Below are 27,338 nucleotides of genomic sequence, written 5' to 3' on the forward strand. Positions count from 1 at the left end.
TTGTAATCATGGACTCTGAGCACTACTGAATTCTTTTATCACTTATATCTGCTAGTCCTTACAACTTTAATGGCTGCCTAGTATTTCACTGAGTAATCATTTTTAAATATCCTCCAACATTTCGACATTTGCCATACAAAATAATGCTATAATTAGTATTCATATGCATAGTACTTCCCCTATATTTGAAATTTTTCTTTAGACTACACTCTTGTCTAGTTTTATTTTTAAATCAGAATACACTACATGTCATTGGGACTTGATTTTGATTTTAAAGGAATAAGGGCTTAAATTAAGTAGACCAAAGTTGCGGGTTCTGGAGCTCCTGATCACTGAGAAGCCAGAAGCACAGTTAAGAGTGGAAAAATGAAAACAATCTAGATAAAAAATAACGCTACTTTAAAAATGAGAAGACTTAAGAAACTACGTAACTTTAAAACATAATGCTAACACTTAAGTTTCAAAACACTGTTTTAGCTTCTAATAAAAGGATATTACAAAGTCCTCCAACCCCAAAAGATGGCGTTCTGAAGAAGCTATAAAAACAAAATTTTTCGTGGACTACTGGTTTATAGGTACAAGAATAAAAAGGCTTCTGGGGGGTCGGGGGAGAATATATAGCAACTATTGTCTTTTTAAATACATTACGGGCTATAAATAAAACAAGATGGGCCCTGAATTGATCGTTGTTGAAGTTGGATAAGGACAGAACTCATTGTCTTTACTTTTGTCTGTTCAAAATTTTGTAATACAAACTTTAAAAATAATAAATACGCAGGCACAATAGAAAAAAATTTACAATCTCCCGAAAGAGTTAAGACCAGCTCTTAGTTTCAGCTTTACTACTACAGAAGTGAAAGGGGCTGTGTCCTTCCTATTACCTAATTAGCAAAAGGACGCTCTTGGGTCCCGTTCCCGGTAAAACTTTATGCAGGTAGAGTTTGGAGTCCTCTTGCCTCCAGCACCCGGAAGAGGAGTGCTGAGAACAGAACGTGGAGGCAAGGACAGGGCCACAGACACCTCACTAGACCGCTCATCTGACAGGTAGGGATCTGCGAAAGGGGGCAGAAGTCGCTGATTGTTGCTTCCGCTCAAGAAAAAGGCAACTGCGCCCGGGCACCGAGGAGGCCGCCCCGCCCGCGGGAGGCTGCCGAACTCGGAAGCGAACAGACTCGGCGGGCACAGGGCAAACGACCTTACTGAAGTCGCCCTGAGCCAGAAGAAATCGAGTAAAGGAGTCGCCAAAAGCGCAGGCTAGGCCCTGTCACCGACGGGCGACGAAGCCCAGGCCGCGCCGTTTCCGCCCCGAGAAGAGACACCTCAGAGCAGAGAGGACGACACAGAAAAGTTGGGCGGCGTCAGAGACCCAGGACCCTCGGTCTCCAAGCTGCTGGCGGCCCTGCCACGCCCACGGGCCCGGCCTCAGGAAGCCTCCTGCGCAGCTGCCCCTCCGGCCTGACCTCCGGCCTGACCCCCTCAACCAGGACCCTTCCCTTTCTCCTCACCTGCCACCGCAAGGTCTGGGCTACGGACCTCTAAATCCGGAGCGCAGTGTGAAGATGAAAACAAAGACCTTTGACGCTAAAGAAGCCATACTCACCTGGCCAAACCCAGACGTGAAAACCCCAGAGGAAGAGCTCGGAATCAAGGCTCAGCATCCAAAATGGCGGCGTCTTCGGCCTCAGCACTGCAAGCGCGAGCGGAGGAATCCACGGGGCCGAGGTAGCCACACCCTCCTTTGCAGCGATTGGCTGCACACTCACCGCTCCCGGAACTCACGTCCTGAGGGCTCTCACCCAGCTCCCTTCGGAGCCGGCGCGGCCAGGGATTACTTCCCGCGGCGGAGGCACGGATGGCTGCGGCTCCAACTCACGCCGCTTGAGTCACCTGCTGGGGGCGTGTCCCGGATTTCGCAGGTCTCGTCCTGGGCGTGGTGGGGCTCGCGTTGGAGGCTGCTCTCCCAGTGGGTGCTCGATTGCTTGTGCCGGATTGTTCCAATCTCTGGAAAAACCGGTTACCGCACTACCTTTCGAACACCTGGAGTTAGTCCCTGAGATTATCTCTCGTCCCTCGCTCGACTTAACTCGCCGTGGCGGCTTCCCCTGAGTCTCGGTTTCTTTCATCGAGGGGTGAATGGTCTGAGCAGGTTTCCACCCTTCTCTGGCCACTCACCGCTATTTATCCGACTCTTCGCTCTTCTCCCTTCGGTCGTCCACCATCTCTCTTACCCACTTTGATACCCCTGCCCCGTTAAACCAAGTCTAATTGCTCTTTCAACTAAAATATCTATAATCTGTATTATTTAATTAAGATATTTCCTTACCGCCCCATTCTCTGGAGATTTACCTAATTTCTGTGTTCAGAGGAAACTTTTTCTTTTAGTTATCTTTGTGATTTACTTGAAACCATTCTCTCTGCTTAACGTTGAGAGGAGTTTCCTAAGCTCTAGGCTTCCAGGAGGTGATCCTGCCCCCTGCTGTACAGGCTGCACCTGTGGCGACCAGAGGGTTTGCTAAATAGTGATGCGGTGATGTGACACGGATGGACCTATGCGTCACCTTATGAGGTTTATATGAATTTAGAAATATTGTGTCTTTGTAACTACTTGAAATATTTCTAAATAAAACCAGCTTCCTGAACCTCAAAATACAATGTTTGGTTCCTTTGAAGTGTGTGGATTTTTTTTTCGGTAAATGCACGCATATGTCGATTGAGTCCATTCTGCAATAAGATAATGGCATCTAAAAAAAAATACAAGTGACAGCCGATTGCTCTAATTTAAATAGCCTTAGAAACAGAGCAATCAAATGTAACGTGTGTGGACCTCGTTTAGATATTGATTCAAACCAACTTAGAGTCTTAGAAAGCCATTTTTCAGACGACTAGGGAAATTAGATTATGGACCAGCTATTACATGATACCAACTAATCAAAGAATTGTTATTTTGTTAAGCATGAAAATGGCACTGAGACTTTGTAAGAAAATGTCTTCTTTAAATTTTTTAAGAAATGCATACTGTATGTACGTGTAAAAAGGCAGCAAAAATCTTGTTATTTGTTGAACTGGGTGACAGTTATTATTGTACTATTTTCTCTATAAGTATTTTTTTACCTTTACTGATTTTATTTCAGCATAACTAGTGAGTTAAAGAGAGAAAATTTTTCTTTTTTAATTGAAGTATAATTTACAATATCGTGTTAGTTTCAGGTGTACAGCATAGTGATTCAGAGTTTTGGGGTTTTCTTGCAGACTATATTCCATTATAGGTTATTATAAGATATTGTGCTATACAGTAAATCCTTATTGCTTATCTATCTTATGTATAGTGGTTTGTATCTGTTTATCCCATACTCCTAATTTGTCCCTCCCCTCACACTTTGGTAACCAGAAATTCGTCTTCTACATCTGTGAGTCTGTTTCTTCTTGTATATACATTCATTTATATTATTTTTTTAGGTTCCACATATAAGTGATGTCATATAGTATTTGTCTTTCTCTGGCTGACTTATTTCACTAAGCATAAAACTCTCTGGGTCCATCAATGTTGCTACAATATTTCAATCTTTTTATGGCTGAATAATATTCACACACACACACACACACACACACACACACACACATGTATCTCCACATCTTTTTAACCTAGTCATCTGTTGATGGGCACTTGGGTTGGTTCCATGTCTTGGCTATTGTAATAGTGCTGCTATGAACATTCTCTGATATAGGTCTAGGCTCCAGAACTGTGAGACAATAAATGATGTTTAAACCACCCAGTTAGTGGTACTTTGTTACGGCAGCACAGACTGACTAGCAAAACCCATTACTAGACTCCTCTCCTAAAAGGTTCCATGACTTCATCCTCTTAGGGCCCAGTTCCTCATACTCCCCAACTATAAGCATTATCAACATTTCTAATCTTTTTGAAGCTAAGAAATTATTTTAATTTGCAATATCTTTGAAAATTAGTAAGATTGACTATCTTGTAAACAGTGCTCATGATAGTCTTTTGCCCATTTTCCTAATGGAATAGGCAAATTTTTAGAAATAATTTTTTAAGTAATGCATAATTTTTAAGTAATACACACACAGAGCTGAAAAAGATGTACAGTGAAAATTGTCTCCTTCTGACCCTTAGTCCTTCAGTCCTTTGCTCTAGAAATAGAGTAACCTTGTTACCAGATTCTTGTGCCTTTGAGCAGTTACTTAATTTCTCTGTGCCTCATCAGTAAAATGGGAATAATGTTACCTCCCTTAATAAAGTTGTTATGAGAATTAAATGTTAATTACTGACAATGTTTAATGTTATTGAAATCCTTCCAGTGATATTATATGTATGTAAAACCACATGTGTGTATATATGCTTTATTTTTTACACACATAGTAGCTACTGTACATACTACCGTTTTCCTTGGTGTCAACAGGGGATTCATTCCCTGAACCCCCAAGGATGTGAAAATCTCAAGTCCCTACATAAAATGTAATATTTGCATATAACCTACACACATCCTCCAGTATACTTGAAATCATCTCTAGATTACTTATAATACTTAATAAATGTAAACACTATATAAATAGTTGCCAATGTGCAGAAAATTCCATTTTTGCTTTTTGGAACTTTCTGGAATTTTTTTCCAATGGTTTCCACCTGAGTTTAGTTGAATGAATCCATGGATGCAGAACTTTTGGATAAGGAGGACTAACTATATACTGTAACTTATTTAGTACTATACCTTGCTTTAGGATATACATCTTAGAGATTGTTCTGTATCAATAATTCTCATTCTTTTAAAGGACTGCATAATATTCCACTATATATGTGTACCGTATTTTTAAAATACTGGTCTATTGCTGGGCATTTAGGTTATTTCCAGTATGTTGCCTCTATAAACAATGCTGCAATATTTGCCTGTGTGGGTTGTAATTACTGGGCAAATTCTCAGAAGCAGAAGAACTGGGTCAAAGGGTAGGTATATTTTTAATGTTGATAGATATTTCCAAATCACCCTTCAAAGAGGAAGTATCAATTTACACCACTACCACTAATGTATAAGAATTTCTATTTCCTCCTGCCCTCAGTAGCACAGTGTGTTTAGATAACTTTTGGAATCCTTAACATCATTGCAACTTTAAAGAAACCATGAAAATAAAGATGAGCAAAAAGTGTCATTGGGCCCATGTCTTTCTAAAAATGATATGATTCAATTTTAAAAACTGCTTCCTACTTGGCAGTTGCTTGGATTCAGCAATCATTACTTGTGTCCTGTCCTGTCTATTTTGATCCTGTAATATATCAATATGAATTGTACTACAACCAGCCAGTTACTCAAAACAGTATCTGTACCCCTGGCTGAACAGACCAGTTTCAATCAGAGACTAAACATAATCCAAGAAAACAAACTGACTCACACTGTTTCAACTGAAAATTTTGTTTTGCTGTACTGTTAGGATAAAAATTAACACATAACATTTCTTTGGCTAAGTAACCAGTAACTCTTTTTTATGTACAGGACTGTAACTAGTGGATGTAACTAAAACCTGATATAGTGCTAAACTCAATAAAATAAAAGTCCACAACACGCTTACAGACCAAAATCAGTCAGACCTGTCTTTTTACAGCCCTTCCAGCTAAGAATGGTTTTTACATAGTTAATGGATTGTAAAAAAAAAAAAAAAAAACATGAAACAAAACAAAAAAGGGAAGAAGAACCCTTATGTTGCCCACAAAGCCTAAAATATTTACTATCTGGCCCTTTACAGAAAAGGTTGCTGACTCCTGCAATAGAAGTACTGCACATTGTGTGAGACAGAAGGGAAAGATGTTTTACTTTTTTGCATTTTTTTCCTAAGTACTAAATTTAGAAAGGGGAAAATCTCAGAAAGCTTTTAGGCCAAAAAATATAAAATGAAATAAAAACAACTCTGGAAATCTTTCTAAGGCCTAGGGAAAAAAATGAAGAGCATTTTTTAGAGCACCTATGAAAAGATTCTCCAGAGAACTAATTAATATCAATAATTAGGGCTGTGTACAGCAATTAAATATCTCCATGACATTTTACAGTTTACAGGGTACTTACAAGCACATTAGCTCAATCTGAGGCTCACAACATTCCTACGAAGCAGCTATAGGTCAGAAATGTCTTAGTTTTTATAGGAGGAAAGTGAAGCTTAGAGCTACAAAGTGACCAATCCAAGATCAACAGCAGTAAGTGCCAGGATCTTGAACCCAGACTTTGAGACTCGACATCATATAATTTTTGTAATCCATATTTTCATAACAATATAATGAGTTTAATCAACATAAAGAAAAATACATTAAATCACAGTTATTACTCTGATTTGGGTTCAAATATCAGATCAAAAGAGAGTTCTCAAATCAGATTGTTTTCATGATATTTATCATGACGGCAATTATCTTAGAAAACTTAATTTTTCCTTAAATGAATTCAAAGGAGTGAAAACTTATACCTCTAGATTCTAAATGTAAACTTACAAGTTTAAACAATCTCCTTAAAATATGAGGTTCTTCTCAAGACTACAAATCTGGCATCTAGATTTGTAGAAGAGACATATAGGTCAATGGAATAGAACTGTAAATCCAGAAATAAACCCATAGACTTTTGGTCATTTGATTTTGAACAGGGATAACAAGACAGTTAAATGGGGAAAGAATAGGCTTTTCAACAAACAGTGCTGGGAAAACTGGATATTGCATGCAAAAGAATAAAGTTGAAACTCCCTACCTCAGATCTATACAAAAATTAACTCAAAATGAATCAAAGAGTTAAATATAAGAACTAAAGCTATAAAACTCTTAGAAGAAAATACAGGTGTAAATCTTCATCACTGTGGACTAGGAGATGGTTTCCTAGATATGACACCTAAGTCACAAGCAACCAAATTAGAAATATACAAATTGGACCTTATATATTTAAAAACTTTGGTGCTTCAAAGGACACTATCAAGGAAGTGAAAAGAGCATACAGAATGGAAGAAAAAATTTTGCTGATCACATAGGTTATAATGGTCTAGTGTCCAGAATATTAAAAAACAATAACTCGTATAAAACAACAATAAAAAGACAAATAACCCAATTTAAAAATGAAGAAAGGATTTGTATAGATATTATCCAAATGGTCAATAATAAACACATGAGAAGATGTTCAACATCTTTAGTCATCAGGGAAATGCAAATCAAAACCACAGGGAGAGATCACCTCACACCCACTACAATGACTATAATGAAAAAGACAGACAACAAGCATAGCACAGACAGCATGTACAGATACTGGAACCATATACATTGCTGGTAGAAATATAAAATGATACAGGGTCTTTGGCTAAAAGTTTGGCAGTTCCTCAAAATGTTAAACACAGAGTTACCATATGAGTCAGCAATTCCACTCCTAAGTATACACTTGAGAGAACTGAAAAATATATGTTCACACAAAAATTGCACACGAATGTTCACAGCAACATTATTCAGAATAGCCAAAAAGTGGAAACAATATAAATATCCATTAACTGATGAATGGAAGTAAAATGTGGAGTATCTATACAATGGGATATTATTTGGCCATAAAAAGGAAAGAAGTTTTGACATACACTGCTCAAACCTTGAAAACATCATGCTAAGTGGAAGGAGCTAGAAACAAAGGCCCCATATTGCATGATTCCATTTATGAGAAATGTTCAGAATAGGCAAATCCGTAGAGACAGAAAGATTAGTGACTGCCAAGGGCTGGAAGGAGGAAGAATGGGGAGTGACTGTTAATGGGAATTGGGTTTCTTTTTGGGGTGATGGAAATGTTTTGGAATTAGACATTGATGATGTTGCATAACCTTGTGAATATAGTGAAAACTGATGATTCATACACTTTAAAAGGGTGAATTTCAGGGTATGTGAATTATATCACAATAAATTTTTAAATGAAGTTCTTTAAATTATCCTGCCAATGATGTAGTGTAAAGCCCTAATGAGGTCTTTGTAGGAGCCAATAAATAAAAACCAGAAGAAACTTCAAGGGAAAGTTAATATTGTTAAAGTGGCAAAATAATTGCATAACTCCTTGAGTAGATTGGGAAAGTAGAAATAAAAGATGAAGCTGAAAAAGAAATCCCTGATTAACAAAAAAGTCTTTCAAATCCAGAAGAAGTTTAGGTGAGAGTGGAGGAAAAATAAACTAATTCTTTATTTAATAATCTTTCCCTTATTTGACCATAACCCTGAATCACAGCCCCTCAGAGGTACTGCAGGGGACATGAAGGTTTTAAGAATAGCATTATTATGATCCCATTTTATTTGCAGCTCAAGGAGATGAAACAAACCACCTAGTATTACACAGTAATTTGAGGAAGCCAAGAAATTTTGCTGGAAGCTCTCTCCTAATGCTTTACCTGCCAGCTATTTTTCATATTGAAAATATCAACTTGAAAGTAACATTATAAAGCCATATTTATATCCCTCAGTCTAAACTAATCAAGAATTACTGTTAAGTATTAAAGCCAATGTTTATTCCAGCTTGTATTCTAAACACTACCTAAAAACCTTCTGGTTGGATGAGAATATTCCATTTTCTGGCTACCCGGGAATTAAAATTTTAAGTGAAATTTAAAAGTTTTCTTAACTGAAGTTAAAGAACAATAATTCCTATCTCATATCCCAGCCACAAAGAATGAATAATGAATGAATGAATGAACGAATTTTTCCACAGAATTGTGAAGGACCAAGATCCTCTCACATTAAACACAAGATGCAGACAATGATATTATCTCGTTGGAGATTTTGGGAAAGGACATTTTGCAAGAGCATGTTATGCAAACACCAGGACTTGTGGCTTTATAGGCAAGGGTCAGCAGCCTCATTAGCTTCACCTTTGTGGGGCCAGTGATCATAAGGAATATTTGCATAATGATTTCATATATTCATTTTACTTAATCAGCACAACAACCCTACAAGAGTAGACCAGGAATTATTACATTATTATCCATTTTACATCTTACAAAGCGAGGGTTCAGAATAGGGAAGTGACTTGCCGAAAGTAACCAGGCTGGTCAGCCACAGAGCTGAGACTCCAAACTGGATCTTCTAATGTGAGATCCCATCTTCTTTCCACCGCATGCCCCACTTCTCAGCTGAGCTATGTCAAAGACAAGCTTAGATATTCTACGAAACGACAGAATAAGAGGAAAGGAAGGAAAGTGGTGAGGAAATAAAAGGGGACGATGTGTGGGGAAGGAGGTATTTTATTAGAAAGTGAGTCTAACCACCCTCAATTGCCCCAAACGCCCCTCAAGTGGCAACAGTGCCACAAACTACCCTTCTCTAAATTAATCCCATTTTCCTAGGTCTACACTTATTTTATTAGTAGAGAATCATGTTGGAGACAATGTCTAAAAGAAATCTGAAGATTTTTCTCCTCTGAGGTTCTAGCAGCTGAATTTAGCCCCTCCCACAAAGGCCGATGGCCCCTAGGTCTCGGTCAGATTAAACGCCGCGGGAGCAGAAGAACCATGAGGTGTGGAGAAATGAAGGGAAGAGGGTTTGGGTTCGGGGAAAGGGGGAGGCTACGGTTGGGCTAAGGAGAGGGGGAGCCTGCGGTGCAGCTGTGGTTGAGGGATGTGGGTTTTGTGGCTGAACTCGAAGGTGGGGTAGGAAACCAGGATCAGAGCTGACAGTCGGGGTAGAGTTTACAGGTTCAAGAGAGGTTAGGGTAGTTGAGGGGCTCACAGTGCCAGAGAAGGACCTTAGAGGCTGCGAGGCTGGGTGGTCGCCGGCGCGAGGATGGAAGCGAGGCCCCTCTCGGATGTCTGTGATTGGATGCTCCCTTAAGTCCCGCCTTCCCGGACCCCTTTTCCCTCAAGCCCCGCCTACACTGCCGGGGACGCGCCTGAGGAGCGGGGAGGGGGACTAAGCTGGAGAAGGGGGGAGGGGGAGAGGAGAGGTTCGTGCACGCGCTCCACTGGTTGCGGGTGCGCGAGCAGCGCGCTCCCGCCGCCCGCGTCGCCATCTTTTTCCCCCTCCGTCTGTCTGTCTGCCGTTGGCTTTGTCCGTCTGCAGCGCCGCCCCTCGGCTCCCCGCCACCGGCTAGGCTCGGAGCGCCCTCCGCCCGCCGGGGCCCAGTCTTGGAGAGCCCCGGCCCGGCCGGCCCAAGCTGCGGCCCGGGGCCCATTGTCCGGCGGTCCGTCTGTCCGGAGGCGGGGCCCAGGAACCCGGAGCGCCGTAGAGCGCCGAGGCGCCGGGTAAAAAGACCCCCGACTCCTTCCCTTACAAGCCAGGCTGAGAATGCAAGGGCTCCTCACCCACCCACACTCTTTGGTCGCCAGGTGTTGGTCCTTTTGTCTGTCTGCGTCTGGGGAGGGGGCTAGGGGCTTGTTCTGGCCTTGGGGGCGGGGGCAGTCCAAGCTCTGACCCTCCGCCCTGCCCGGGTTCCCGCGACGAGGCCAGACACGGCTGGCTCTCCACGGCGGCCGTTCCTCTTCCCGTCCCCCTGGCGGTCTCGGGCGCGGGAGGAGCGTCCGCGCCGCCGCCCTCCCCGCGTGGGCCCGGGTCCGGCTCGGCCGGGCACCGCCGGGACGGCTCGGGCTTCTGACAGGCTGGGCTAGAGCTGGGGGAGGGGGAGGATGGGCGTGGGATTGCAGACCGGGGTATCAGTCCCGCGTCGCGGTTTTACAGAAAAGCTTCTAAATTTAGATTTCTGAGAAGACTGTGTCGTCTGAGGGGCTGTCTGAGCCGCCTCGAAAGACCTCTGGCTCTTGTCTGATTATTTCTGGGATTCTACCTGTGCTCCTGTTGGAAGAAGCCAGGAGACCATCTCGGCTGATTATACACACACTCCAGACCAAACAAGTGGGAAAAGGGTGAACAGTGAGGCGGCTACGTGACCAGCTTTCTTGTCCTCTCCTTTTTAGCAGATACAAATCACTGAGATTCAGGAGAGTTTACTTTGCTCCGTGGGAACTGCACCAGAGCTGGAGGTGGGAGTGCACCCTCTTTTCTTAAAGCTTGGATTTCACCTTTTTTTTTTTTTTTTCTTGCTAAAGACTGTGGTGTGTCCTGGAAGCTGCAACCTAACACCTGTGGGAGAGCAGGGACAGTGTTACGGGGAGACGTTTCCCCCCTCCTCCCAAGGATTCTTAACCTCGTTCTAAAGACAAAACTGCCTTCATTTTAAAATAGAATCCCTTGTAGACCTGAATCTCACCGGTTACCTTTCTTCCCATCCTGTTTTTCTTCCAGATGGTGATATTCGGGCAGCTGTCTATTTACATTTTTGTGTTGGTTTCGGATTCAGGCTTGGGAACTGAGGCAGTGTTAAAAGTAAAACTGAGATAGTGAACTTTGGGGCAATGTGTCTATGGATTTTATTAGCTTTTATTGCCTATAAAACAATTTCTGACCTCTGAGATCTTGCTGTGTGATCAAGAATGTACTTCCACTGCTAGTTATTTATCGTTAATTAATTAGTTAATTAATTATCTTATTTATTTTCAAGATTCCATGACGCCACAGGCTTTTGTTTTGTTTTGTTTAGGGAGGGAAGAGTATTTGCTTATGTTTTCCCCTCAATACCTCAGGTGTGAAGTCCCATTGGGTACCATCTGGTGGGTTCCCCATTTGGCCACTAGGAGGATTGTGGACACTGGCAATTTAAATATGCAGATACTGATCTGTTTCTGACTTGTAGCTTTAGTATTGAACTGTTGTCTCACCAAGATGATCTGAATAGAGCCCGTCTCAAATTATTTGGCCTTCCTTCAGAAGAATTTTTATTACCTTTATCTCACAGTTTCAATTTCTGATCTCAATGGAAAGAAAATTTAAAGGTTATTTAAGATTTCTAAGATTTCATTTTTTTCCTTCTACAGTCGAGGTATAGCTCTGCAAATTTTAGAAAAAAACGATAGGAAATCTGCATTTCATTCAACTTTCCACTTTGTGACTCCACAGACTTACAAGAAAAGACCCAACTTGTAATATTTATTCACTCCTTCCATTAATAAAATAACTGCTTGATTAGAAAGAAATGATTTACACAGACAAAGAGAACACATTTCATTAGCATGAGCACTCAGCATACTGCCCTCTAAATAGTTGAAACAGATTTTTACTGTATACATTTAGAGTTGTTTTTTTTTTAATTAAAGGTCTGAAAAAGAATTGTGTTTGATATGCAGATATGATAGAAGACTGCCTGAAAGCTGCTTCCTTTGCCACTTCCTGTGGAGGCCTGTCTTTGCCATTTGCGGTTTCTTTCTTCTCTTGGTAAGGGGAGGCAGGATCTGATTACAGGTCTGAGGTCCTTTGTAGCTACATTGAGGAGTTAGTTGGCATAACAGAAGGCGAGTCTTCACTAACTGGAGTGCAAAGTATAGCTAGTAGTAAGTAGCCTCTTAAGGCAATAAACTACAATTTTATATTTGCATATTCAATGTGAGTACAGTTTGAGAAAGCAGGAACTGAAGGAAAAGTTAGAGGGTACCCAGATCCATACTCTTATCTTTGCTAGGAAACAAAATATCTTTCTTTTTGATCTGTGTCTGTTTTTTCACTCTGTCTTTCAAAAAAAAAATGCACAGTTTCCACTACTAATCCATTTCAGACTCTCTAACAACACTTAATGCTGGGAAAGTCTTCCTTATAACTAACCAGGAACCTCCAGGCTGAAGTATCTGTTCCTTCCTCTTTCAGGGAAGTAAGTGCATGTCTCTGCAGCACTTCTCATTTGGGGACCTTTTCTCTTTGTTCTTCCCACGGATCTCTTTGCTACATAGCGGCTGGATTGAGAAGAGGCACCAAAGTTATTAACTGTGATGACTGCTCAGAAGCATGTGAGCAGGGCCAGGTTGAAGTTTCACATTGGGGAGCTGAATTAGTACTCCGCAATGTGGATGGCACCTGGCTCTTCTGGTGTGAAAGCCCATCTTCGACATTGGAAGTCTGATTTGCATTAGTGCCCTGTCATCCACAGTGCCCAGCACTATGCCTGCATCACTAGGTAGAAACTCTGTTTCCCATGTTTTCCTTTACAAATGCCTAAGCGTTTTGAGATGCTCCCTGTCTCATAGGGATGTGATGCCTTTGTCACCTCCAGGTGACATATCTTTTTGGAAAAAAAAAATCTGGAGGCTCCCATTGGTGTAGACTGCAGGGCTTGACTTCCAGAGGGCATGTGACATGTGAGCTGCCACCCTCTTTAGCTTCCTTTTGCTTCCTTTTACGATTCATAGGGGTTATCCCTTTGACCCCACGGTGCTTCTAATGCTGGCTGCCTCAATTTTTTGCTTCCTTTTCTACTCTGTGACCTTGATCATGATCATGTAACAGTATTCTGTATTCCACAGATGGATTTAAAGTGGAATTCTCTAAATCCTCTGGAGTCCTCTCAGACTTCTTGGGACCTTGATGTTGTGCTAGAGATTTATTCATTTCTTTCTTTCTTTCTTTAAGTAGTTCAGTGATTTATAACTGGTGAGTTTTATATGCTCAAGAACCATTTTTAAGTCTTTTTATCTTTTAATGTTGTATAATTTCTGGGCAAAATGACATGTGCTAACATTATCCTTTTTATTGTAGGTCAGCACCTTGCAAGGAGGTAGTATCATCCAGTCGTGAAACTGGGAAAAGCCAGAGCTCTTGGATCAGGGAAACATGTCCCGTCGGAAACAGACAAATCCAAATAAAGTTCACTGTGAGTACTGGGCTTTGTTTCTGAAACCTGGGAACGTTGAGGGTTAGAATGGAAGAGTAATCTGAATTTAGGTGAGAGGCTCACACTAATTTGTGGAGAAAAAAGGGTTAAAGATTTTGAACATAATGGATTTAAAGTGTGTCTGTGCTGGAGGAGGTGTTAGAAAACTGTCTTAGGAACAGGTGCACTTGATTCATCCTTAGTATTCACATTAAAAAATCCTTTATAGGATTCCTACTCTGTGCAAAGCCTTGTGCTAGATGCCAAGGATATAAATGAATATAAGAAATATATAAAGGAGATATATATATATATGCACGTAGGTACAGATATAGATACAGCAAGATAGTATATGCCAAGTTCCAAATATGGATGCTGCAGACTGTAGGTACTACAGGAGTTAAGAGGAGGGACAGAGCTCCATGGACTGAAGTAGCAAGGGAATGCTTGATGGAAGAGGCCCTAGACCATGAACTTGAACTGGACCTTAGAAAGTAGAAAGTCCATTCTTTAAAAAAGAGGAAAGGAGAGGTAAAATCAGGTAAGGAAAATTACATGAGCAAAAATACAAAGAGGGAATGCACATGATATGTTCAAGGGAGACTGATTAATTAAGGAGACTTTGTATGAATCAGAAGTTTCATTTGTCCAGAAGTCATAGAACATGAGGTTGGAGATGTTTAACTCTACATTGTACTGGCCTGAAAGCCAGGCCAAGTTCAAACTTCATTCTGTAGACTGTAAGGAGCTACAGAAGGTTTTTAAGCAGGGAGTGTGGAGTGACATTTAGAATGCAGTGTTCTGGGACTGTGAAACAGTGTGTGGGACGGATCATGAAGGGGAGACTGGTTACAGGAAAACCAGCTGTGCACTATTGCCTTGCATTATTAGCAGTTTCATATGTATGTTTTATTTCAGTAATTATATTGTAAACTTCTAGAGGGCAGGCACTGTGTCCCGTATATATTTCCTGCTTTCCCTCTCTACTTCTGGCACTGCTTATAGAGGGTGTTCAAAAGTGCCGTACTAAATTAACATTAATATATCTATGCAGATTTGAGACAATTAATCAGTTTCCTATGATCTGGAGAGAAAAGCATTCTCATCCAAATGTTTATAAAAGAGTCCCTGTTATTATGGAGGGACTGCACTGACTAAAGTACAGCAGTGTTTGGAGGGAATTCAGTGGTCTAACATAGGAAAGTTTTTTTTTTAAGGAAAAAATTCTACGTTTGACAGGATAGATTAGTCAAGGAGTTTAGAGAAGAGGACTAAAATTTATTAAACAATGTACAATATACCATGCACTGTGTACCTTATCTTACTGGGTAATTTCAAGAGTAGGAGAGAAAACAGTAGGAACAGAGGAATTAAGAAGACTTTAGCATTTTATAGATTAATGAGATTAGGATAGTAAACCTTCATATACAATTAATTCTTCAATTTAAGTCCCAGGAGATTTTTATAAAACAGAGCAATCTGAATGCTTCTAGGAGTGTATTCTTAGGGGGATATGGAAGGCTACTTAATATAAAGGTGAATGATTCAGGAAGAATTTAGAAATTGCAGCTAACACAGTAAAATTTACTGGGCCTGAATGTGAGGATTGTCAAGAGAGAGAAAATGAAGTATCTCTAATGTAGGTAATCGAACCTGGGGGTTCAAGAGGATTGTCTTCTCTCTGGTTGAGGATGAATATTGATAAAAGACACAGATATGACCCCAAGAAGGCAGGGTAGGAAAGGAACTCTTAGTAGAGATGATGAGGTCACAAATAAGGCAGTCTTAAGAGTTGGACATTTACCTATCAAATACCTGCCCAAAGAGACTTTGAGGAAAGTAGCTGGCAGGGATGACAGCATGATTGTGGTAAGTCCAGAGGAGCCAGAGAAGGCTTGTGCAGCCCATCTCTGTGCCCACATAGCATAAATCCATCAAGCTGCATCTCCTCCCACTGTGGTCAGTCAAAGCCAGGAGAAGCTGGTATTGGAGGTGGAAAACAGATGCACAAACAGGCCACAGGGAAGAAGAGAATATCATATCCACAGCTGCAGAAATGCAGTGTCCAGAGTTGAGCAAGTGCTAGTTATAGTACTGTGGTGGAGCGGGTGGGACTTTGCAGGCTCTGTGGTGGTGACCAGTAAGAGGGCTGTAAACAGTAATGTTCAGGTGTAACTAAAAAGCAGACCCCCGGGAGGGACTGTTTTCAGTGATATACTAGGGCAGGAAACAGTGAGGGCTTCTCAAGTGATGGACTAAGAAAGAAGAAAGACCGTGAGATTTGTTGGTCTCTGAGGACCTTCTGCTTATTTACTATTTGGGGACTGAAGCTGATCCTACCTTTTTTGAAGTCATCTTCTCATTGCCCATGACAATATTGGCAAGTAGGAATAGGTGATTTCAGGCTTCTGATCGTGTAAGTCCCCTATCCCCTTGCAGTGAAATGGAACCAATCAAATGTACTGAATTTAATGCTGCTTATCAATTTAAAGTAAATGGAATGGACTCAAGGACTGGGAGGCAGGAAAGCCTGCAGAAGCTTTGCTTAAATGTCAAAGCCAATCGGCATTTGAGCAGAGTAATGGCTGAGCTCCATTAGATCTGCCTTCTGGGAAGAAGAGGATTATGTGGCATGAAGCTCAGAGCCTGCCTAGAAGAATATATTAAGAATCCCATTGCTGTAGTCTGGCAGCATCTGTCAGATCCACTTTAGAAGCCATTGTGCAGGCTGCTCTGGCATGTCCTGGGCTTTCCTCAGGACTGTCTCTGTGTCTAAATTACCACCACAATCTCTCCTTTTCCCCCAGAAACATCCAGACAGACTCTGGTATTTTGCCCAGTTCATTAGTAGATTTAATGCAGAGCTTTTGGAATTAAAGTCTAAAATTGTTAGTCACAGAGGAACTGCTGATGGGTTGAAATCTGTTAGACCTCTTCCCTCCGTCCTTCCTCATCTCACTTTCTTCTGAGTACAAATTTCTATAAACTGTTTCTAGAGAGGTTGAAAATACAGTCCTTTGCACACTTTCATTTGGTGTGTTTGTACCAAACAAACCACTAGGTAAAAGAAAGCTTTTTCTTAAGAGACTTTTATTTTCAGATTGTAGAGTATATACAAGCCTAAAAACTTTCAACTTTGGTTAAAAGCTTTTCAGCTTTTACAGAGAAGTAGGAAAACAAGCCTTTAAAGTCACTCCTCTTCTAAAAAGTGCAACTTGTTTTGTCTGCATTCATTCTGTCAGCATCCTCATGAGGTAAATGGTTCTGTGCCCAACACGTGATAGCACCTGGGGTTACAGAGACTGTCAGCTCGAAATGGAATCCTAAGCACCTTCCTCCCAATACTAGCGCCTTTGTTTCTGAAATTGACATCTGCTCACTTAAAGTATGTCTCAGCTGCTTTAATTAATTTTAGTCAGTGAGACATTGCATTTATTTAACTGCACCAAGGACTCAAGAAAGAGAATTGTAAAATCTTTGCCTTTTCAATAACTTCATCTCAGTTTTCTCATCTATTCTACAGACTTGCTTACATGGCCTTTTTCTTATCTGGTCTAAAAAACGTTAGCCAAATCAGACCAACAGTATCTGGATCTCATACCACAAAAAGGAGAGGTAGCACCTTGTTTTTTACTGTGGAGCTTAGATGACTCTTTCTCAACTATTAACAGACAAATAAATACCCATGTTAAATAAAATGGTTGCCCTACATTAATAACTAGCAACTAACCTAACTCCAGCAGTCTCGAGATAGAAGGAAACAATAATTCCACGTTATAAAAGCAGGCAATTATATAACACTTCTTAATCACTAGTATCTTTGGATCACATTATATGTAAGTTAATATGATATACTTTTAGCAAGTATCACTACCTTCTTATGAAAGGATAATTCTGGACAGTCAGATTTAGGGATTAGGTAAATAGTGACTATTAGAAGATCATTCACACAGCTTTTTCTATAAGGTCTATCAGAATCATTTCTTTATGGTTTTTATATATTTTGCTTTATGATGATACTTAAAAATAGGAATAGCCTTGAGGAACAAAATTTACCGTTGCCTTTTTCCCAAGTCAGGAGTAGAATAAAATATAAGAGCATAGCTTTTCTTTCCAAATTACCGAAAAGGAATGACAGAATTAATACATCCTAATTACTGTAGGTGAGACTGCCTCCAAAAGTCCTAGATAGCACAGTTATATTGAACAGACTCTTCTCTGTTCTGTGAAGGCCTAAATATTTAGACAACTTCAATAGACAGAAATAAACTTTGAACTCAAGTTGATGGAGACTAGACTGAATTACCATCTGATGTTGAAAAGTACATATCCTTTTAGATGTCCTTCTAATCCAGTGGTGATTCCCCATTAAGAAAAGGGGGGAAAGTGTAGATTCTTAGTATATTATAAACCTAGCTGGTTTCTCAATAGGTTTTTTTTTAGAGATGTCACTGATGAAAATTGTCTGCCCCTTGGTAATTATATGCTGGTACATAACTTGTTCATTAGTGTCATATCTGCCCCCTGCCACCAAGTCCAAAAATATGCATTTACTGAGAAGAATTCAGTAACTGTTCCAGTTGGCCATGGTCTTGTGGTTACAGTGGAGGCAACATGGAGAAATTAAATATTTTACTTCTGCAAAGAGGGAAGAGGAGGTGCTTTAACACGGAATTCAATTTTTGCTCTCCTTAGCAGTAATTTATATCCAGTGTGTCATCTTGAATATTATGGAAATGGGCTTAAAGCAGCTTATTTTTCCTTTACGTGAGGGCAGTGTAGCTAGAAGTACACTTGAACTCTAACCACCTCTGCTCCCACTCACGTTATCAGTCAGAGTAGCCATAATATTAGTTACTCTGACCCAGACATGGCAACACATCACATGCAGTCAGAACCATAAAAACGATGGTTTCTTTTGTCAGTACTGTCCCTGAGAACATTACTTTGATATTTGAGTTGTATGTATCAGATTCTCATGGTAGGAAGGTAACACGATAGGATTAGAGATGTTCTTTTCACACAGATACAGGCATCTGTTTTTGGTAAAACTGCTCTAATGAACTGCTTAACCTTATGTTTACATCTCTGCTAGAAAAGCAATTTAAAAATTTGATTATTAGAGTTGGGCATACTGGGATTGAACACTTAGTTCCACCACTGACCTTAATTTTCTCTTAAATAAAAATATTGATAGTAATACCCACCACACAATTCTGCAGAGAATTAAGGTGAGGTAGCAACTGTAAAGCACTTAACATAGAGCCTGGAACTAGGAAGTGCCAAATAATCACTATTATTAGCGTTCAGCACTTAGCATATAGTAGATGTTCAGTGAATATTTGCTGAACAAACACCTAAATGAATTGCACGAAGCCTACTTAATGTCAAGTCCTTCATTGCCCAAGGACTTGTACAGGTAAACTGACAGGTTCATTCCTCCTCCATCATGGTATCAGCCTTGGAACCTGAGCCTGTTGACTTTCCTTTCTCTCTCCAGTAAGAAAGCGCCTGGTCTATTGTTAGGCATTTCACTGGGGCATTTTATTATTCTCTCTCTTGGTGGCTGGAGAATGGGGACTGTAGTTTCCACTCTGAGATAATGGAAACCTTGAGAAACTCAATTCTCTTTTCTCCTTATGCCTGGCCTCTTGGAAATAAAAGAACATGTAAATGTTAACCCTTCAATAACCACACAGATGCCAGGCAGAGTTCCTCAGAGTAAATGCATAATTAAGGATGGGTCCAGGGCTTTTGGATACTCCATCAAAAAAGAAAAGAAAGGACCACAGTAGACCAAGAAGACTAGATGAAATATTATTTGTTGCAGATTGGTTGGCGTGTTTCAGGAAGTTTGTTCCTCAACAGAAATGAGTTCACATATTATCTGTTTTCCTTTTAAACTATCAGCCAATTTTTGATTTGCTTGTGGCTCATTCTGATAGGTGTGAGAAAGAGAGTCAAGGAAGAACTTCCAGAGTATGTCCTGGAAGGAGAATGGATGAAGGATGGGATTAGAGATTCTGTTTTTAGATGGATTATTTGAAGCACCTGTTTGTAGTCAGAGGTAGACAGAGTTTACGCAGTATTGCTAGTACACTGCGATTCAGAGATTGTGCCCAGATTTGTTGCCCTGTCTTCATTCCATCACTTTGCCTCTTCTTGCTTCTATCTCCCTGATGCTGATGGAAGGCTATAAATGGAATTTAGATTTTGAAGTTAAATTTGTAAAGTAGCAATTGATCACCTTTTGAAAGGAAAGATTAGGAGGATTTAAGGAAAGCAAATGATCCTTTCTAGAGCATCTGGCTTATTGCCCAAGAAAAGTAGCTGTGCCCAGAAACCGCTGGAGGCAACAAGCTGACTTGGAGATGAATGACCGCACCACAGAGTACCTACCTGTCTCCTACCTTTGAATGGTCTGACTTTCCAACCAACTTGCCTGGGGATGAGCTGCCCAGCTGGTGGCCTGACTATTTTTCCTTGTGACCACCAGGGGATCAAGTATTTGCTGGGCTAGAAGAGCAAGCCCGCCAGGCGATGATGAAAACTGATTTTCCTGGAGACCTGGGCAGTCAGCGACAAGCTATCCAACAACTAAGAGATCAGGACTCCAGTAGCAGTGAGTTCTGCACCTTCTGGTAATGACTCAGGGCAATGGGAGAAGAATTATCAGAGTGTGTGTGCTCTGGGGATTGTGCATGGGGGGTTGGGAGGAAGACATGAAGAAGGAGATTTGTGGATCCTCAGTGTTCCCAAGGTGTTCTAAGGTGTATGCACATATTCCTGTCCAGAGAGAGAACAGATTTGGCATTGTGTTTTTTTTTTTTAACCCATGGACTGTAGTACTTGGCACACTGCCATACATGGATATGTTTGTGATGACTGTGATAGATGGGGCATAGGAATAACTAGTGCTCAAGCAGCCCGTGGGTTAGGTCAAATGGAAAGGGAAAAATATATCCCTGTCTCCTAGTATCTATTTATTCATAATTAATAAAATACAAGAGTGGCATTAATGAAAGTTCTGCTTGAGGGCCCAGTTTTATTGTTATACAAGAGGATTTGCTTACTAGTGAGATTATGCAGCATATAAAATGTTAACGTCAAGGTCTTCCCACACCAAGTCCTAAATAGATACCTTGGTTGAGAGATAGAAAAAATAGTGAGGCTCATGGATCTGTTCCATGACTTGCCTGAACAAATACACTTCGAGATGTGTTATTTCCTAGGATGATTTCCACACACTTACTAATTTCATCCATCTGATATTGGTTATTATTAGTGTCAATTCAGATTGACCTTCCTGATTTTTCTCCATGTTTGGGGTTGAAAAAGAAGAGGGAGAGAGTTCTGCACCCTTCTAGAAACTACATTTTCTACTCAAACTAATACTTTAGCAACCAAAAATAATAAAAATTTAGCAAGTAATTGCTCAGGTACAGAACAGTGAACCCAAATACTTCTAGACAACCTGTGGGAGCTACCAATTTGAGTAATAGGTAGGAATGGCAAAATCTATAAAAGTTGAATAGGTTTCCATCTTGGAGAAGTTGCATCATCCCTCTAGATGGCGTACTTATTTTTTTTAATCTTTCTCATAGTGAGATATATTTGGATTTTTGATAAATTACAAAAAATATTTGATACAGTATTGTCTTAGACTACAAGTGTTCCAGATAAGCTGGTGAGAAAATATGATATGATTTAATCTGTGCCAATCCTTTATTACTGAGATGGATTCAAACTAAAGCTTTGGACAGGGGAATAAGGTGTACATACTATAGATCCTTCCAGGGCCCAAATCCAGTCCACCAGCCAGCTGGAGTATCTAACAGAGACACGTGTAACTACCAGCAGATGATTTGGTTAGATTTTCTTATGAAGAAAGGGAATGTAACCAGTTTTGTCCAGTTCCTGGTAGATATAGAAATTATTCAAGGGTAAGTAGAGAGACGATTAGTAGTACTATTAGCTAGGGAAGCTAGGCCTCACTGCTGATGCAGAGAGCTGGTAAAACTCTATCCTGTATTTATTTCTCTTGCTGACACTCAGGCCCAGGAGTCCTGGATCTAGGTGGTGCTGGGATGGGACTGGAGTCTGACAGCTTCCCTAGGCTTGGCTTCCTCTTGTGATCTTCCAAGTACTATCACTTTTTTTTCCTTTCAGAAAGAACTCCCTATATTATTGTGTTTTTTTAATCATTTTTTTCCTATTTTATAAGTAATACGGGGAAAAAAATCAGCTCACACAAACCTTGCAGACCCCTCAGCCACAGGCAGACCTCCTCACAGCTACATCCTACCCCCTAAACTAAAACAAACTGAATTCTTACTTTAGTCACAAGAAATTATATTTCATCTTAAAGAATGGCCTGTTCCCTCCACTTAATGCATTCAGTTATCCATCAGATAATCCAAAGAACCAACAGAAACAATGGACTTATTTAGCCTAGAATGCTGAGTTACTAGCAGAGTAAGAACACACTGAGTCAAATACCATTACAAAATGCCCAAGGTTGGTTGCTGTACTAACTTTTCCACTGCACTGAATAGCTTTTTCCCTATAAAGTGATATTTTTACGTAATTTCCTACTGCCTCCTTTATCAATAAGAGGAAAAGAAAAACCTGGTGTTTCTGTAAGCGTGCCTAGGGGTTTGTTGGGAGAGAACAGATTAGTGTGTCTCAGAATAGAATAGTGTATGTGACAACATGGAGGAATTGTGCAGGGAGGTTATGGAGAAAAGTAAGTAATAAAGTCAGTGAGAAGCGTTGGTAAGTCAGAAGTGGTGTGTTGTGGGAATGAGTGTGGTATGAGGTGCGTGGGAGGTGTGATTTGAAGTGTGAGATATTTGGGAACCATGTGTAAGATGTTATTATTTTTATGATAATATATAGGGCCTAATAACCATTTTCCAATGCAGTTTTGCCTCAGATTTTCTCTTTAGTGTGTATATGGCATTACAAACAACAGTTGTGGCTTGCTTCTACTTAGCATGATTTGTACCCAAATAAGTACTGGTACAAACTATATTACGGAAGATCTGAAAACGTTTTCCATTATAGCTGCACACCCTAGTGTACTGGGTTTTGTCAGAATTCATGCAAAAATCAGAACAAGTGACCAGTTTATGTGTTCCAGGTGACAGTGAGGGTGATGAAGAGGAGACCACACAAGATGAAGTCTCTTCCCACACATCCGAGGAAGATGGAGGGGTGGTCAAAGTGGAAAAAGAGTTAGAAAATGCAGAACAGCCTGTTGGTGGGAACAGAGTGGTAGAGCCTGAGGCAAGTGACAAACGGCTCCTGAGTCTGGGAACCCCTTTACCCTTCTGCTCTGCTCTGATGCGGTGTCCGCATGTGACACTCTTGCCTCTGAGGGGCTCCTGGGCCTTCATGCGAAGCTTTCTCTTTCTTCCCAACCAGTTACCCAAACCTCACATACACAATTCTTATCACACCCAGCTTTCCTTCTCTGCCCACATCACTACACCCACACGCAGCTCTCCTTCCTAAAGCTCCCCACTTCTTTCCAGCAGAGAATCCACCTTTGCAGAACTATTAGCTGACTTCTTGTGGTGTACTCTTGAATATGCTTGCAAATTTAAGTCAGAGTGTTACCTGAGGTGCCATCTTTTCACTAAGTTGTTTCCTGAGGATTCCGGCAAGAGGCATGGAGGGAGGGAAGCCAGTCTTCTCTCTACAGAGTTTACCTTAGGGGAAAAAAATCAATACACTCTCTCTAGATACTTCCTTCTCATGGCAGGAAGCCTTGGAGAAAATGAAGATGGGAGCAAATTTAATTCCCTCTCCCCTATTTTTCCCTCAGTCCACAATGGGAACTTAAGAATAACATGTGATAAGAGGTGGTTTTCCTTTTAACAGGATACCCTTTTAAAAGAAGCTGGGGCAGGAGAGACTGGTAAAGAGTCTTAATGAATTGCATACTTATTAAATTGCAGGTCACGGAGAATTTGAATTCTGACCCCTTGCTTGGACTCTGCCAGTGTCCCCTCTGCCAGCTTGACTGTGGGAGTCGGGAGCAGCTGATTGCTCATGTGTACCAGGTATGGCGTGGGGAGCTGTGCTGTGGAACACAGGCACCAGCAACTTGGTTAGCCTTTGCCTCCACCTCCTGAGAGAACCTTGAGTTGTTGTTTCAACTAAGGCTCCACTCCAATCTTCAGAACATGTTAGAGAATAAATGGGATATGTTGGGTGAATATGTTTTGGGTTCCCAGGCAGACACACTGTGAAAATTAAGTATCATTTTTTTTCTAAATTATTTAATGCATATTTTAAATAGGAAAATAGAAACTAGCATATGTTTAATAATGAGGGTTTTGTTTTAAAGAAGAAAAAATGAGTTAACATAAATGTTCCTGAAATACTAGAGAAAGTTAGTGTAAACCAGGGGGTCAGAACAAAACAAACTCGTGTTTTCTTTTTTTGTCTGATCCAGTCACAGAGCCCTTGTGCCTTATGGTCTATCTGTCTTGGAACTGGCATCAACATATATAGCAACCTGGTTTTACCATAAAGAAAATTGGTTCATGAGGAGAAGCATTTCTTTAGGAGACTGATTTTAAAACATTGAAGGAAAGGCAGTACACTTAAATACCTTCCGGATTCTAGTCTTCCCAGCCAGCTTCTAGATTTGGCCTTCGACACTCCCTTAAAACTCACTTGTACCTATGCAGTGTGATGCAAGCAGACCATGAGAAATTATCCTGAGCACGATTTCTTCTCCGGCTCTGAAGAGGGCTCTGGAGTCCCATTGTTTGTCAAGCCAGCCACATGTCCCAGAATGTAGTCATAACTCTAACTAATGAAATCTGAGCAGTGGTCTGGACAGCCTAGCCCTTCTGAAGGCCCTTTAACACAAGAGACTCTTACTTTTCCAGGTGCTGAATAGAGAGGATAGTTGCAAGTCCCTTCTTCTGAGACTAAGGAAAGGGGACATTTCTCAGAAAGTAGTTGCTGAGTGGGTATAGATTGTCCTGGAGATGACATGAGTTCACAGACCAAGGCTCTCTTTTACAGCACACTGCTGCAGTGGTGAGCGCCAAGAGCTACATGTGTCCTGTCTGTGGCCGGGCCCTTAGCTCCCCAGGGTCACTGGGTCGCCACCTCTTAATCCACTCGGAGGACCAGCGGTCTAACTGTGCTGTGTGTGGAGCCCGTTTCACCAGCCATGCCACGTTTAACAGGTTAGCCAGGCACCTAACCCTCTGTGCTGGGAACAGAATTACTGGGTATGAGTTTTGCTTTTCCAAGTCAAAGTGAAGGCTAGCAGTAGGTAATGCAAAGGCAACTGACTCTTGGCTCTTTGGAAATACAAGTAATGAGGCTAATAAATATGCCTGTTCCAAGAGATATCCCCAAAGGGAAATGAATTCCCATTCCTTTCCTCTATCACAGTATATTCATCTGGAAAGAGATGTGGGGAAGTCGAAGAACATTCACAATAAAGCATGGAGTAAGAAGTTACAGGGTGCTGAGAGGACACTCTTGTGAGGATATAGTCTCCATTGTGTCCCATGAAGACTGAAACTGTGTGAATTGTGTTCGAGTCCCATTTGCTAGTGTACAACACAGGGTCCACCAGGGGGAGGTTGACCAGTGGACTGGACCTCTCTTGAAAGCAGCCTCCACCTCAAGGAGGACTGCCCTGCACAACTCCTACAAACACCATCCATACGGCTTGAATGGAACTGCCCGTTGTAAGGGCTCATCTGATTTCCCATGGCTTGCTGCAGTGGTTGGCTCGGTCTCTAACTCTAGGTGAGCATTAAGACTTGATAGACACTGAAGCCCAAAGAAGAGCAAGGACAGAAAGGTAGAGGAGGTCTCCCAGGCACTCAAACTGACCCCGAGTGGTGAACTAGGAGCAACTGGCCTGGTAGGACCTGAGCCTTGTGAGATGGTGACACTAACCATGCAAAATTTTTGCTTTCCAGTGAGAAACTTCCTGAAGTACTTAATATGGAATCCCTACCCCCAGCCCACAGTGAGGGCCCCTCCAGTGCTGAGGGGAAGGACATTGCCTTTAGTCCTCCAGTGTACCCTGCTGGAATTCTGCTTGTGTGCAACAACTGTGCTGCCTATCGGAAGCTGCTAGAAGCCCAGACCCCCAGTGTACGTAAGTGGGCCCTGCGTCGACAGAACGAGCCTTTGGAAGTCCGGCTGCAGCGGCTGGAACGAGAGCGCACGGCCAAGAAGAGCCGGCGGGACAATGAGACCCCAGAGGAGCGGGAGGTAAGGCGCATGAGGGACCGGGAAGCCAAGCGCCTACAGCGCATGCAGGAGACAGACGAGCAGCGGGCACGCCGGCTGCAGCGAGATCGGGAGGCCATGAGGCTGAAGCGGGCCAATGAAACCCCGGAGAAGCGGCAGGCCCGGCTCATCCGGGAGCGGGAGGCCAAGCGACTCAAGAGGAGGCTGGAGAAAATGGACATGATGTTGCGAGCTCAGTTTGGCCAGGACCCTTCTGCCATGGCAGCCTTAGCAGCCGAAATGAACTTCTTCCAGCTCCCTGTGAGCGGGGTGGAGTTGGACAGCCAGCTCCTGGGCAAGATGGCCTTTGAAGAGCAGAACAGCAGCTCTCTGCACTGAACTACACTCTCCTGCCTGCCTTCCTACTCACCCACCCACCTGCGCTCACATGGATCAGTGCTGCAGCTACCCCAGGGCCCTGTCGTTGCTGCTGGAGGCAGGCCTGGGTTGTGGACCTGTGTACCCCTTGCATGTGGGAGCAGGATGATGGGATCAGAAGGGATCCGGCTCAAGGCAGCTCTGGACAAGGGAGCAGGCACTCCAGAGGACTGGACTCCCTGACCACTGCTGCAGGGCATGCACCTAAGACTTTTGGGCTCTTGTGTGGCCCATGGAGTTGTGAGGGCAAATAAATTAATCTTATCTTTACTGTCCCTTTCCTGCTTTCCTCTTGATTTCATTCTAGCAAACAAAGTGAATTGGGAGAGACCTGAGTGGAAGTTTTCAGGTGGGGACTTCTGGTGGATTGTTCTTTTCTGAGGGCGGGTGCTCCTCAGTGTAGGCTCACCAAGCAGAGATCCCGCATTTGGGCCTTCACATTTGATGAAGCACAACTGTGATATTAAAAAAGAACCAAGTGGGGGATATAGCTCAGTGATAAGAGTGCATGCTTGGCATGCATGAGGTCCTGGGTTCAGTGCCGTGCCTTCATTAAGGGAATAAAAATTTAAAAATACACTTTACCCTTAAAAAAAAAAAAAAAGGACCAATGCTGACTTTACGAGGGTCCATTCCTACAACCCTACTGAAGATCACCTACTGTCCCAGAGCCAGTTCAACCTAATTTACCTTCTCCAAACTGAGAAGCAGATGTCTTTGCTCATCTCTGGTGTTTGCTAAAGAAGATGCAGTATTTGGACTAAGTGCTGGCTACTTTTCCCAACAGAATTCAGTTTGCCAAACTTAAAATTCTACCCCAGACAGCAGTCAGGTGCATTTAGGAATATGGTCACAGAAACAGCTGCAATATTAAAGTCCATAGTACCAAGGAACTTATGTAGGAGAGAAGAGGTAAACTGTCTTTTTATTTATTCCCCAGAGCCAAGGTAGGATAATAAAACCCACTGAGGAAAATACAGAACTAAGGTGATAGGA

General features: G+C 41.7%; 2 protein-coding genes across 7 annotated transcripts in view; one reads left to right on the forward strand and one right to left on the reverse strand.

Annotated features, from left to right (window-relative positions):
* The window catches only part of IST1 (IST1 factor associated with ESCRT-III), a 33,676-nt gene extending 23,192 nt beyond the window's left edge, over positions 1-10,484 (reverse strand). The window contains exons 1-2 of one of the 2 annotated variants that reach the window (XM_072967664.1): positions 10,304-10,484; positions 9,034-9,163 (exon numbers count right to left, since the gene is read on the reverse strand). The gene's annotated coding sequence lies outside the window, so the exon portion shown is untranslated. Of the gene's footprint in view, positions 1-1,600; positions 1,714-9,033; positions 9,164-10,303 lie in introns of those variants that run through there. The other variant, XM_006199713.4, reaches the window with a different exon arrangement.
* ZNF821 (zinc finger protein 821) lies at positions 9,499-26,617 on the forward strand. 5 transcript variants are annotated; one of them, XM_072967659.1, is made up of 9 exons: positions 9,776-10,239; positions 10,909-10,974; positions 12,145-12,262; positions 13,574-13,688; positions 20,185-20,310; positions 22,831-22,976; positions 23,651-23,755; positions 24,732-24,898; positions 25,649-26,617. In XM_072967659.1, exons 4-9 carry the CDS (start codon positions 13,649-13,651, stop codon positions 26,301-26,303), a joined length of 1,239 nt encoding a protein of 412 aa, XP_072823760.1. In that variant the 5' UTR covers positions 9,776-10,239; positions 10,909-10,974; positions 12,145-12,262; positions 13,574-13,648; the 3' UTR covers positions 26,304-26,617. The 5 variants fall into 5 exon arrangements, with proteins under 5 accessions (XP_072823763.1, XP_072823760.1, XP_072823764.1 ...); XM_072967663.1 differs by having other exon boundaries at positions 12,175-12,262; positions 20,185-20,329; XM_072967658.1 differs by having other exon boundaries at positions 12,175-12,262.
* Positions 26,618-27,338: the final 721 nt, after the last annotated feature.

This window comes from Vicugna pacos, chromosome 9 (genome assembly GCF_048564905.1).
Source record: "Vicugna pacos chromosome 9, VicPac4, whole genome shotgun sequence".
Taxonomy (NCBI): domain Eukaryota; kingdom Metazoa; phylum Chordata; class Mammalia; order Artiodactyla; family Camelidae; genus Vicugna; species Vicugna pacos.